The 14,000-nt window shown below is 26.8% G+C and overlaps 1 protein-coding gene across 2 annotated transcripts in view; it reads right to left on the reverse strand.

Moving 5' to 3' along the window:
- Positions 1-418: 418 nt before the first annotated feature.
- The window catches only part of LOC129962603 (phosphatidylserine decarboxylase proenzyme, mitochondrial-like), a 64,034-nt gene continuing 50,452 nt past the window's right edge, over positions 419-14,000 (reverse strand). For both annotated transcript variants that reach the window (XM_056076422.1, XM_056076423.1), the window contains exons 5-8: positions 10,786-10,920; positions 9,775-9,919; positions 8,303-8,463; positions 419-2,028 (exon numbers count right to left, since the gene is read on the reverse strand). In XM_056076422.1, coding sequence (XP_055932397.1) covers positions 1,798-2,028; positions 8,303-8,463; positions 9,775-9,919; positions 10,786-10,920 — 672 coding nt within the window. In that variant the 3' untranslated portion in view covers positions 419-1,797. The remainder of the gene's footprint in view (positions 2,029-8,302; positions 8,464-9,774; positions 9,920-10,785; positions 10,921-14,000) is intronic.

Raw genomic sequence — 14,000 nt, forward strand, 5'->3', positions numbered from 1 at the left:
AATTCATATTGGTTCATTACAGGATTTTATTCTTAAAATATATGCAATTCAAAAATAAGGATAGCTAAAAAAAATTTAAGGCTGATAAAATGTTTCAGAAACTCCATAAATAATTTATGTTATTTGCGTCTATAATATTTGCTCAAATGTCATTTGCAAAAATGGTCATCTTGATTTAATAAATTTTACTTAAATGAAGTCCGATGATGCACTAAATTAATTAAAGTGATTTAATTCAAACATCTTTCTGTTATTCTGCACTTAAAATTTAAATCAGATATTGCTCTTAGATATTCTTTATTATCTAACTGAAAAGTGATATATTTTACTCCATCAGTCACTTTTTTTTCCTTCCCCGCACTCCATACCATTTAGCAGAAACTCTTGACTTTAGAGAACTCTTTTTAATATGAAAAACTTAACAAAAAAATTTATTTTTATTAAGGCGCAGACTTCTAAAAATACATTTAATTAAACAAGCGATTGTCAAACTTTAAAATGTACATAAATAAACCGAAATCTCAGAAGGAAAAAAAAAATTCATAGCTAATATAGCTTATACATTAAATGCAAGTTAGTTTAAAAGACAATTCATAACAAATTTGATTTAAATGATTTATATTCTATAGAATTATTTTACAGTAAAAAGCTGTGTTAGATAAAAGTAGAATAATAAGTATCCATTGAAATAGCATTTTATTGATGCAATGTAATCTCATAACTTTACAAGGCAAGTTGGAAAAAAAATGCTTAGATGAGCAGTTGTATCATAAAATATTGTAATAAATGGATTGAGCTCATTAGTCTGTCAATAGTGATATTACAATGGGATTTTAAAAACAGAATAAATACACACTGAAATAAATTTGTAATATTTTTTTATCATTATCTAAAGAAAAAAATTATTGTAGTTAAAAGAATTCCATTAGAAATATAGTTACAACTCATTTCTTGCACCTTTAACTTCTAAAATATTAAGAGAAAATCATACTGAATTACAGAAATGAAGGATTCTTAAGATTTACAAAACACGTTCTAAATATTTCTAGGTTCTTAAATATTTCCAATATGTAACATACAAATAAAATTAAAGTTGAATTGCTAATTTTTCTGGAGAAAAAATCTTTATTCAAACATGTATTGATTTTAAAGAGGATGATATGATAATAAAAAGAAATGTCATAGCTGTGCAATTCATACTTTGCTTAGGCACATGTTGAAGAAATGTAACTGAATATTTTGTAATCAGAAGAAATTTTTCATATACTCTTGAAAACACAAGTTTCTGTAGAAGCATTTTTTTTCTCTGTACAATATAAAAATAGGATCATCATTTTAACCTGTCGATTTTTGGACTAGAACATGCAAAGAAAAAAAAACTGCACATTTAACATAATTGTACATATCACAGATGGTCTAAGGCATTTTACAATGGCACATTCATTACAAAACATGGATACAAAAATACTTGATACAAAAAAAGCACATTGTTAATAAATATACATAATAAATGTGCATGACGTATGACTGAAATGAAGATGAGTTACCATTTTGAAAAGGGCATGAATTCAGTTTCATTGTTGAAGAAACACTTTCTTCGAAATGCCTTTTTTTATTACATATCATGACAAATGACAGTCCTTAGTAAAAATCACAAATTCATCACAAATATAAACTTTAAAAAGTTTCACTTTTATGGAGTAGTTTCTTCCACAAAATGCTCACCCTTCCAAAATGCTAGGACCTTTCTTCCTTTTTGTAGCTAAAATTATTAAAAAAAAGTTTCTAGTACTTCTGTTATGATGCACAATGAGGATTACAAAAACTAATGAGTTCTCCATATTTAACTTTTTGACCAGCTGTTATATTAAAGGTAATATCTTTAGGTGCTTCAAATATAAGAACTATAGTGGAACCTAAATTGAATTCGCCAAATGGTTGCCCTTTCTCCACTATTTTAACAGGTGGATTGAAATGAAATTCCTCACAACTTCCTTTCTTGCATTTCTTTCTATTTGTATGTAAACTCTAGAATAAAAAAAAATAAAAATATTTTTGAATATCATAGAAAACAGATACCAGAATACAGAAGTCAAAGGATATAAGTACTAACACTAAATTTGTATTACAAAATAAATTTGAAGGTGGTTACTCATTTTAACAATAATATTTAATTTATTTAAACACAATAAAATCACTGAAATGGAAAATAAAACATTTTTAGAAAAATTATGAGTAATAGTTATGAACATAAGAAATCTTTTGAAACTAGCAACTAGTTGAAATTTACAACTAGCATTGTTTTATAAATTTTAAGAAACTGAATGATTGGTAGAGAATTATTTTGAATTGAATTTATTGTCATTATTCAATATATTCAACAGGTAAATCCTCTACTCTATTATACACAATAGTTTACTTTTAAAATTCCAAGTCCCACAACAAAGAAAGTAGGAAAAATAAGGCAGATTGCAACTGAAGCAATTATGAATAAAAGTTTCAAGAGTGATATGATGATGTATTATTTGATACTCCTACTAGAAACAAAAAAAAAAAAAAAAAAAAAAAAAAGAATTCTTTTTAAATTGAATGCAATATTGAGCTTAAAGAGATGGATTCATAATGCTTGTCAAACTGAGTTTTTTTTTTTTTTTTTTTTTTTTCTCAAGGTACTCATCATACAGAAAATAATTTAAAACTAATACAATTCAAATAGACTGGTGAGTAAAAATATTTATAACATCTAGATATGTAAATGCTGTAAATTAGGGTTCATGAGGGACTTTTATAAACAGACACTTTTCCAATTCATATTATGCTTGATGGCTCAAATTTTGTACCAGAGAGCTGGCTATGATGAGTAGATGATTATAACTATAATAAATCAGAATTTATATTTTTCTAAAGATGGACAGGACAGGAAAAACAGATTTAACAATTTAAGCCATTAACAAATTGTTTATCAATCAAATGGGGGGTCTTTCTTTTTTTTCTGAATATTAGTTACATTAATTTTACAAAATTTACATGAAAAAGAAATTAGTCTAATGGGGTCACTTAGAAATTTTATTAATATATAGTATGCTTTAGTTTTATAGAAGTTTGAAATGCTATTCATTTACTTAACTTAAAAACACAATTTTATCAATATCTTGTTTTGATACTTGATTGAATTGAACCATTAGCTTTAGCAGAGCATGTGATTATCAAGCTGATTTGTTAATGATGTTATTTACTGCATAATAGGGTGGAATGAAAAAAATCACCTTTTGATTTTCATTTTGTAATGGCCCCGAAAATTTGCTTTTGGATGTAGATAAATTAAAAATATGAAAAATATCAAACACGTCATGAGATGGCGCAAGGTTGTTAACATTTCAAAAAACTTAATTCACACTTCTCAAAACTTTTTTCAAAGATTTTTGTGTATCTCAATTATGAAATCAAAAATTTTAAATAGGCGTTATAATATGAAAAGAAATATAAAAACAATTTTATTACTGCACTGGCATGGCATCCAGAACACTGAATCATTGCCAGAGCGGATGTTACTGTGGAGAAACGGAGATTTGTTTGCGTGCAGTAACAAACTCGGAGCTGGTATTGGGTCAATAGCTTTGAGTTAGTGTTTCCACACTGTCTATTGTGTAACTAATTAATGTAACTGATTTGTTAGTTTGTGTGCTTTGTTGTGAGTAAAAATGGCTAAGTTTAAATTGATGATGACGAGACAAATGTCGGAATGTCCTATTTTGGGGAAATTTAATGATTTACTTGAAGTTGAACTGCCTATTTATGAATTAGTCATGAAGTACAACTGTTATATTAAACGTAGTCTCAAAATTGCTTCAGAGAAGGATCCTTCTATAAGTGAAATATGTGACACTTCAGTTCCCAAAATAGAACAAATCTGGTCAGGAGCTTCTATTCCCATTGTTTCTAGCAAAAGAATTTTAAAAATGATTTTACAAAGCTTATGCTAAATACAAGAATTTATAAAAGTCTAAAAGCAAAAAAAGGCAAAATAAGTTTGATTTGAACTCACAAAATTTAGAAAAGAAGCTAAATGTTAACTTGATATTGCTGCCTGTAAGTGTTTAAACCTTAATACTTGTATAAAAGAAAAAAAAAGAAAGTAATAATTGTCGGACAAGAGTTTCTAAATTATCAACACTCTAACAGGAAAATGGTTATAGGCAATATTGACATACCTACAACATAAATGCTTTGAGGAAGAAAGAAACAAGAAAAAACTTGACAACTATAGGGTATATATAAGTTTAATCAAGAACAGATAAAAAATACTAGTATGTCAGAAATATTTACTGGCGACAATGACAGCATTGAAGAACAACAGTGTTTGCTACAAGAAGAGGTAAACCATTAAGACCCTTCAAATATACAAAAAGAGAAAACCACACAAGTCCTTCAAAACTGAATGAAAAGAAAAGAAATAAAACATGTATTAAATTACCATCTGTAGCTTCCAGTGCTGCTTTAAAGGACTTGAGTGTAATCACAGAAGACAAAACCAATGTAATAGACAAGATGAAAATTAAAAGAGTAATTGAACTCCCTCTTGTTAAAACATGTTTCCAGTAACTCCCTCAATGATTTCATATGAAAGACATCTGAAGCTGAATCAAATAGTATAGTGGAACCAGTTATCCACTTTCCCCGTTTTCTTGTGATAAGCAAGCAGTGGAAAGAGTTGTGAAACTGGTGACCAAACTGACACAAAATGTCTGGGACTCAACTGCATAGGAAGGATATATAAAAGAAAAAAATGACTTACTCCCTTGCAAAAATTTAATACAAACACACACACACAGTTTAATGTGGCAATAATGTAGAAACAAACATTTTGCAGTTGTAACATTTGTAGCCATTAAGGATATAGAAGTAAGAAATGCAAAATTTGACATTAAAAAAATATTTTTTGGTTATTATATTTTGTAATTAAATTTTTTTTTTTTTTTTTTTTTTTTGCATTTGTTATGCTTAGATATATATACAAAACCATCTTTTGTATTATATGTACAAAACATTTGTAAAAAATATTTTAACAAAGTTTACAATCTTTCAATTTTTTTACAGACTTTAAGCTCTTTGCAGCACTTCAAGGTGTAGTATTGCAACTAAATTTTTTTCTTCTTTTTGAACATAAAAGGCAATCCATTATTAAATAATGAAAGCCAAAAAACAATTTTAAAAAGCCATTTTAAAATTTGCCAATTTTTTAAAATTTTTTTATATAAATTTTAAGTTTTTTGCAGCATTTCAAGGTAATTTAATATTGCAACCAATTTTTATTCATTTGTTATTATTTATTTTTTTTAGCCTAAAAGGCAATTTTTGCCACTATTACCAAACTAGAATAAAAAGGGCATTTTTATTCCACCCTACTGCACAATACTCTGAATTTGTTATTAACACTAAAAAAGGAATGCTAATAATTTTTTTAAATTGTAGTAATGGTTCATTTAGCTTCTGCCAAGATAGAAATTAAACTTTAGTCTTCTTAGATAGAAAAATAAGTTCGTCACACAGTAATCTATAACACAGGGAATGATTAATTTAAAATTAAAACATTTAGAGAAGCAAATTTTGAAAATGAAATACTCAACTTTCCTTCTTTCTACATAAAATTCTAGTAAAATGCTGAAAACAAAGAAGACAAAAATTGTTCAGTTTAATTTTAGCTTATGGTTCATAAATTTCATATAATAATCAAAAGATGCCTTTAATCTATATTAAGAGTATAATCAAAGAAAAAATCCAATCTGAATTACAGTATTAAGTGAAACAGTGGCAAACCTCCAGGAAATATAATTTTACTCTCCCAAAGATACATTCATGTGCTTTTATTGATTATTTTATACAATTTGATTTCTTAATTTACTTTTGATTTTTCTAAGTCCTATATGTGTGTATGATAAGCTCAATTTATTTCCATAAAATTATTTTCCAAATTACACTTAGACTCAAACTTTACTTTTACTTAAGAGTTGTGATGAATCCTGGCTTTCTCTTGCTTTTGCAGGGTCTAGTTTTTTTAATTAACAACCCTTCCTAAGCTGAAGTATCATGTGAAAATTATAAATATTTGATCAGTAAAATTTCTTTTTGAAGGTACATAAAAACTCTGAATGTTTTCTTTTTCTAATTTCTGCTTTGGGGTGGGATGTTTCATTTGAGTATCTCCCTTGCGTTTGGCAATGAACTTATAAAAACTGCGAAAAAAATGGAACCTTTTGCTAAATTATAAGCAAGATTAAAACTATGGTTTAAAGAGGATTTCTTTCCTGCTTTTAATTAACAGATGGCCTTACATAAATATTGAAAATACATGATTTTCCCTTGATGAAATGCAATTAACATAGAAAATAAGAATGATTTTTATTGAAAATGTGAAACTAAATTAACCATGCATGTATACATTGGCGAAATAATTTTGTTCCAAAATGAATTTCAATCACTAATTTTAACAAAATCACAGCAATGTAATCGAAACCATACAGAATGATGTATTTGAAATTAGTTATTTTAAATATCTCATATTTGATAAAGATATTAAATATCTTTCCTATTATTTTAATTGTGGCAAATTTGGACGAAAATAAAATAATTATTCAAATCTAATTGTTCTAAACAGATATTAAATTTCCAAAGGGGTGATTTGAAAAGTGGACAAAAATAACACTTAAAATTGTTTAAATCATCAGATGGCACCCTATAAAAGTGCATGCACTCATTTGATTTCTACAATCTAAAACTTATTCAATTATACAATCTAAACTTATATATTTTCATCAGTTCAAGGTTGTTCCTCAAATCTGGGAAGAAATGCGTTCTTGTGTTTTCACTGCATGTATATGCAGTATAAGATGAAACATGTGAATGTTACTCATGTGCTAGTTATAATAGAATCATGACATCTAGTTATAACAGGCAAAGATTACTTAACAAAAAACATTACAAAATACAATTAAAAAACTTTTTTTTGTGCCAATTTATGCATTTGAACATCAATCTTCAGGACTTTTACAGATTTTTCAGTCATCGGTTACATTTTTTCCCCCTTTTGCAACAATTTAATTTGTAAAGCTATTTTGCATCCATTGGACTTTTTTCTTAAGTTTCGTAATACATAACAGGATCTAAAATTTTGCACAACAAAGCAAATCTTTCAAAATTAGAACTTTGAAGATACATCCATAGAAGTTTATACCATCATATACAATTCTTAGACCAATTAAAGAATATTTTTGCAAATTCTCAATAAGCATATCTTTGTTGATAATAAATCAACTTTCCACAACCACGCTGCCATGTGACAATACAAGAATTATTTTTAAGACTTCCAAAAAACATTAGAAAATTCTTTAGCCCTCAAAACATAAGAACAAAAATCATCTAAAAGAATTTTTTCATTAAATGGTCAAGCTGTTCTTTGTATTTATTTTTAAATATTTTTTTCAGGAAAATTTCAAATACAGTCTTTGTATTTTCTGAATATGCAAAGGAACTTTTTGCTTTGGAATAAAGAAGTTAAAGCAAATCAACCAGTCACTTACATTGTTTTTCAATAAAAATGGATTTAAATAAGATACAACTTTTAAAAGAGCAAAATTTTTGAGGCATGCATTCATTTTTTTTCTTTTATATTATTCTTCTCAAAAATAAAATACTCTGCCAATAAGTCTTTTTCCCCCAATTTCAATAGCTCCACTAGGACACAAGTAGTTTGCAATTACTATTCTAATAATGATCATTTATTTCTCAGTCCTGAAAATTAGACTGATCTGTGAAGAAATAAAGGGATAAGTTTCTGCAGTTTAACAATCTTTTATTCTTGCAATGTTTAAAGTTATCAGCCTTTTTTAAAAATGCTAAAAAAAAAAAATTAAAACTAAAATTTTCTGGTGCCATAGCAACCCTATTTATAACTCATTTGGTATAATTTTTTACAAAATTAATAATAATACATTGTGTGTGTGCAACTCGCATGTTTTGTGCTCCTGTTAAAGGCAGCTCACGAGTTTTCTCGTTTTCACACTTTAATTTCATGTCTTAAAATGCATTATGATCTGTAATTATAATGATTTAAATATGGGCAAATTGTCTAAAAACATGCACTCTCTAGTGTATGTTTTAGGGATTTCTATGTGGTATGCAATGTGTTAATCGTATCAAGTATATCAAAATTTGTAAAATTCAATTTAATTATACCATAGAAGCTGTACTTAAATGAATGAAATATATGTAGAGCTATTCATATACATAAATACAAAATTATTACCTCATCGAAATATACTTTGATAGATCCAACATTTGTAGCTCCAACAGCAGTCATTGAAAAGAAGCCATGCTCCCATTCTCCAGAATATACAACTCTTTCATTCAAATTGAAAAGGCCAGCAATCCAATTAACAATTCCAGGACAGACACTTAACAGTTCTCCTGAAGGAAAAATATTTATTTTGTAATAATCTTATCAATCACTTCCATTCATATAAATATTTTAAATTACAGCATGATATTAAAATATACAGTTATATTAAAATATACAGAAAAGAATAAAAGAAAAATTCTCATAAATTTCAAAAGAAAAATAATTACAAAAACATCTAAAAAAAACATGCTCTCAATTATCACATGCAAGTTCTACATGTCAATAAATACCTTCATTTTTGAATAAAGACTTTTATATATGAGATATGAAATAAAAGGAATACTGAAATAACAATGAAAATAAAAAAGCCCAAAACTGAACAAATTTAAACAAGAATAGAGATATTAATCGTCTTTTGTTCAATTTAATGATCTAGACTAAATCATTCCTGGCATAGTAATTAAATAGACCTACAAAGAAAACATATTTTACAAATTCTTCAGTAAAAACAATTTTGATAAAATCCCCATAATGCTATGACACTTAAATTAGCAGCTAAATTAAAAATTAATATATATCAATACACATACACAATCTGTTGAAAAAATAAGAATTTATTTTAAATGCATTTAACTGAAATAACCAATGTGGTTGTAAACAAGTTCAAAAGAACAAGAAGAAAAAAGAATCTGCAAATTGATCAAAAAAAAAAAAATTAAGTAAATGCTTAAAAGTGATAAAAACTATTAATGATCTTATAATATTTTAAGAAATGAATTATAACATAGAATTAATATAATCAATAATTTTTAATGTTTAGCACCAAATAAACTTCAATCAATGAAATAACTAATAGAAAGTATGTATTATACCTTTCATTCTCATTCTTCTTAAACTAGCCAAATAATTTGGCCTCAAATCAATATACCAATCAAAATTTGTGAAAAAAATATTAATTATTATTAATTCACACTGCATAAGTAACATTTTAGTCCTTGTAACATAAGATGAAATAATTAATTTATGATTATTCCCAGAATGTCATATTTGTTTCATTATATGACAATCACACTGATATATAAACAGAGGTCAGTAAATTAGTAGCATGATGCTAATACAATATTAACCCATTCAGGGTCACATGCTTCCATTAACGGTAATAAAATTTACATTATAATATAATTTTTATCTCATAACAAAAACATAGTTATTGTGTTACATTATGTCAAAAGTATTCTTTTGAAACAGATTTTCATTTATTCTTTTCACTCAAAATATTTTACTTAAATACTAAATTTGTACATATATCTATTTCAGTATCTTTAGAATATTTGAAGAATTGGATTTACTTTCTATGCCTTAAATAAATAAAAATATACCATGAAAATGTCTTCGGTGATATACAGTCCATTCTGCAGGTGAATGAAACTTGTGATAATCCCCAGGTGCTAAATATATCACACAGTGATATAAAGCATTGTCTTTGCTTGTTAGAAGACCTTTTTCATATTTCTCATCAGTTATCTGTAAAAAAAAAAAAAAAAAATGTCATAGAAACATTTTATTCTAAGCTTTAAATATATGGTTACCTTATATATATAAATATTTTTACAAATTTCCATGAATTATCAAAAAGAACATATATATATAAAAAAAAGGACACCAAACAAATATGAAAAAATGTCCATGAAATTTTCATCTATGTAATTTATACTTTGATTTCCTGCATTTCTTCCATATAAAGCATCATTTCTTGATTTAAAGTGATAACAAGCAGATAATTTTCATGTCACATTACATTAGATAATTCCTTTTCCCCACATGATCTTAGTAGGCATGTTATTTAAATACTTTTTTTAAGACTTTGCCCTTAATAACAATGCTTCTATTGAAATAAATTTAAAAATTATCCAATTGTTCACCTCATCATTTTACATTTCTTCAAAAAGTCATTTCCTCATAAATTAATGGCCTGTTCAATGATTATTACAACACAACTACACCAAGAAAAGAATAGATAATATTTCATCAAAATAATCACATTAGATGTAAAAATTGATTAAAAGGATAAATATTTTCTCAAATCCTTTTTTGTTCCTTCCCTCAAATCCTTCATAAGTTGCATCCATGTTCAATGTATGTGTGGGGCAGGAGAAGCTCCTGAGTTTTCAGAAAGACATAATGTCCAGTTATGATTCAAAAATATAAAATGGAAATTGGCACACACTACTTGAAACTAAGTGAAATGAAAAAAATTATTAAATAAACATTGTGAAATTATAAATTAAAGATTAATAAAAAAAGATAATTCTTATTCTATTCCCAGTCAAAATCTTCTGAAAAATTTACATACCGTATTTGAACAAAGTCTGACATGTTAAATAACTTACCAATTCATCTTCTTCAGGATTCAAAGATCTGAGACCTAAAAAAGACTTCAAAGAATATGTGATCCCTTTTACTTGTTCAATAAGTCCATTTTCAATCCTTCCAAAATGCAAAATTTTACCATCTGATGGACTGACCTAAAAAATAAAAAGTAATAATCTATACTTATAATAAAGCTCAATGTGTGTGTGTGTGTGTTGGCGCTCTACAGGCCAGGTCATTTGACATACAGCTATCAAATTTGGTACATGTATACCTTAGAGGTCGGGAATGTGCACCTGGGGTCCCTTTTTTTGAAATTTTAATTAGAACTTTAATTATTAATTAAAAACTAACTTTCCCGCCAAAAAATCTTCCATTTTTCCCAACGCCAACTTTTCCGCCAAAAAAATCTTCCATTTTCCCCATCGCCAAATAAGTAAGGCATCAGTTGTTTTTTTCTCCCAACAGTAATTAGGCTAGGGTTAACATTTTTCGACGGATTATTTCAAACGATTCTGTTTATTTTCTTAATGTTTTATGCATTTAAAATTAAACATTGTTAATTAATCCATGTTTCAGATTCATTCTGAAGTACTTTTGAATTAAAATAACACAGAATAAAGGAAATTAAAAATGTCTAATCTGCATAGCGTTACCCCAACTGGCGTAGAAAAATTTACGCATTTGCGTTGACGTAACTGGCGAAGAAAATCCACGCATGCGCATTGTTCTGATTGTTGGCATGACAACCAACGGACGATTTAAATTATTTTTAGGTTAGTTGCATGCTTTTGTAAGTAAAATGTATTTATGTTAGTTATATATTTTTTGTATATGCTTATAGTTTTAAGTACATCGTTTTTTAAGTAGATTTTTTTTAAACCTGTTTTCGACCGATTATTTTAAACGATTCATTTTATTTTCTTAGTGTTTGATGCATTTAAAATTAAACATTGTTAATGAATCTATCTGTTCATGATGAATCTGAGAAATTTTTGTTGACAAATTCTTGAGATATTACATAAATTAAGAAAGATATTCTTTAGTGACCATAAAGTTTAAACGCCCAGTGACTTTATTATCAATAATCATATTATTAAAAAAAATGCTTTGTTTCAGTAAAAAATATTATTATATTAATTACAGATTAATCATTTACACTGTAATTTAAAGCATAATTTCTACGAGGGGTAACAGAAAATTAGAGAGATATATATCACGCTATAACTGAAGGCCTTTATAATATTATGAGTGAATTATATGACTATCAAAATTTGAAGTTTTAAAATATTTTGCTGAAGAATCTATTAAAGTTGGAATTGCGTAAAATGTTTAATGGTACGACCGGAGTTTTATCCCCTGCTTGGCGAAATTTTTAAAAATCGCAAACAACGGCCTTGCGAAATGTTCAAAAGCAAAGAAGCAGATGTTCAATTATAGTGCCTAATAAAGATTGCCAGCTTTGGTGCGTTATCGCAACTTGGCGAAGAAGGGGGTTAAACTCCGGTTCAACCTATTTAATTATTAAAATTTAAACGAACATTAAGATTGGCGAACCGGCTGGTCGCCAAAGGCGGCTAGTAATAAATAAATTTAATCAATCATTTATTTTACAATGGAAGGATATTTTGAAATCTTTTTAAAAACAATTCATGGCCTCATAATTTTTGAACAAATTAAGACATTTCAACTAATTTTCTTTACAAAGCAAAGAATTCTAAATAGCGTTATTTAAACTTCAAATCGAGATCAGGAAAAGTGGAAATTACTAAATAAACTGCAATTTTATTCATTTACAAAAAAGTTCACAAATATTAATGATCAGAAAATAATGTAAATAGCATAATCAGATTCAGAAACAAGTCTTAGAAAATAAAAATAGTAGTTTCTTAAAAATAAAATATAATACAGCAAAAATTCCAAAAATAGTTAAATAAACAGCATTGCATTTCCAATAATAACACAAGTTCATAACTATCAATCTATTGTTTCTTTATGAAACAGGATGCTGATTTGGATAGTGTCAAATTAGATACTTCTACTTCTAATAATCATATATTTTGAATGTTGAAGATGTGCTGCTTCAGAATCATTTATTATTTTCAACAATTTTTAATTGATCAGAAAATAAGTGAAATCTAGATTATTTTTTTTTCTAGTTTCGTATATAACTTTTGAAAGACATGACATATAATACAGAAAATTGCCTTTTCAAAAAATAGTAAGCAGTTTATGATATATAGTCTAATTTTCAAAAATTCTTTAATAAAGAGTGAGAAGCAAAAATAAGTTGGAGAAAAGCAACATGACTTTCAAGAATTTCAACACTGAAAGGTCAAGATACTGTAAACTACCATTGAAGCAAAAGAGAGAGAGAGAGAGAGAAATGGTAGAAGAAAAGAAAACAATATCATGTAACTGTCAGGATTCTCACTTTTGTTACATAAAAAATATATGGCCTTTTTTTTTTAAGACTACTTATCTTATTTTTAAAGCTATATGGAACTATAATGATTTGATGAATTATTAGTAATTAATTCAATAAGTTACAAAAATATTTGGACATAAAGTTTCCATCCAAAGTTTCAAAGTTACAATAAAGTTTAGAGTTTACCTTAATAAATAATTAATTAATTCAAATAAATTAAACTATAAAAAAAATATATACAATTTATTTCAAAAATTTATTGAAAACGAATAATGTTTCAAAAGAAGGAAAATTATTCATGCTTAAATCATACTTGTATTCTTAGAAATAAAATGGAGCACAAAAACTATAACTTTTTGTTAAAAGTAAGAAAAATTTTTATGTTTGAATATAGGGAAATGTACAGAATACAGAAAATATGATTACAAGAAGAAAAAAATTAATGTTTAACATTTTTCTGATGTTTTTTTTTCCCCCTTTTTTGATGAGCAGCAAAACCTGTTCAATTGATAGACAAATTTTATATCATTTGTCAAGTCATCTCTCTCTGTTAATTTTTTCGAATACTTTTACAATTCTTCATCTGCACTTTGTAACTTTTCTAATTTTTTAGTTCATTTTTAAATCATCAAGAAAGCATCTTCCCCCTTTTTTGTATGTGTGTTGAATTTCTTTTTCTTTCAATATCTTAATCTTCAAGGTAAACAATGGAGGAACTAAGGTTTCCTGTAGCTGGGGCAAAACAATTTTGTCCCTGCTATAGAAAATCTTAGTTTCCCAAGATTTCGAAGTAATTTAAATTGCCAG

The sequence above is a fragment of the Argiope bruennichi genome, chromosome 3 (assembly GCF_947563725.1).
Source record: "Argiope bruennichi chromosome 3, qqArgBrue1.1, whole genome shotgun sequence".
Classification (NCBI taxonomy): Eukaryota; Metazoa; Arthropoda; class Arachnida; order Araneae; family Araneidae; genus Argiope; species Argiope bruennichi.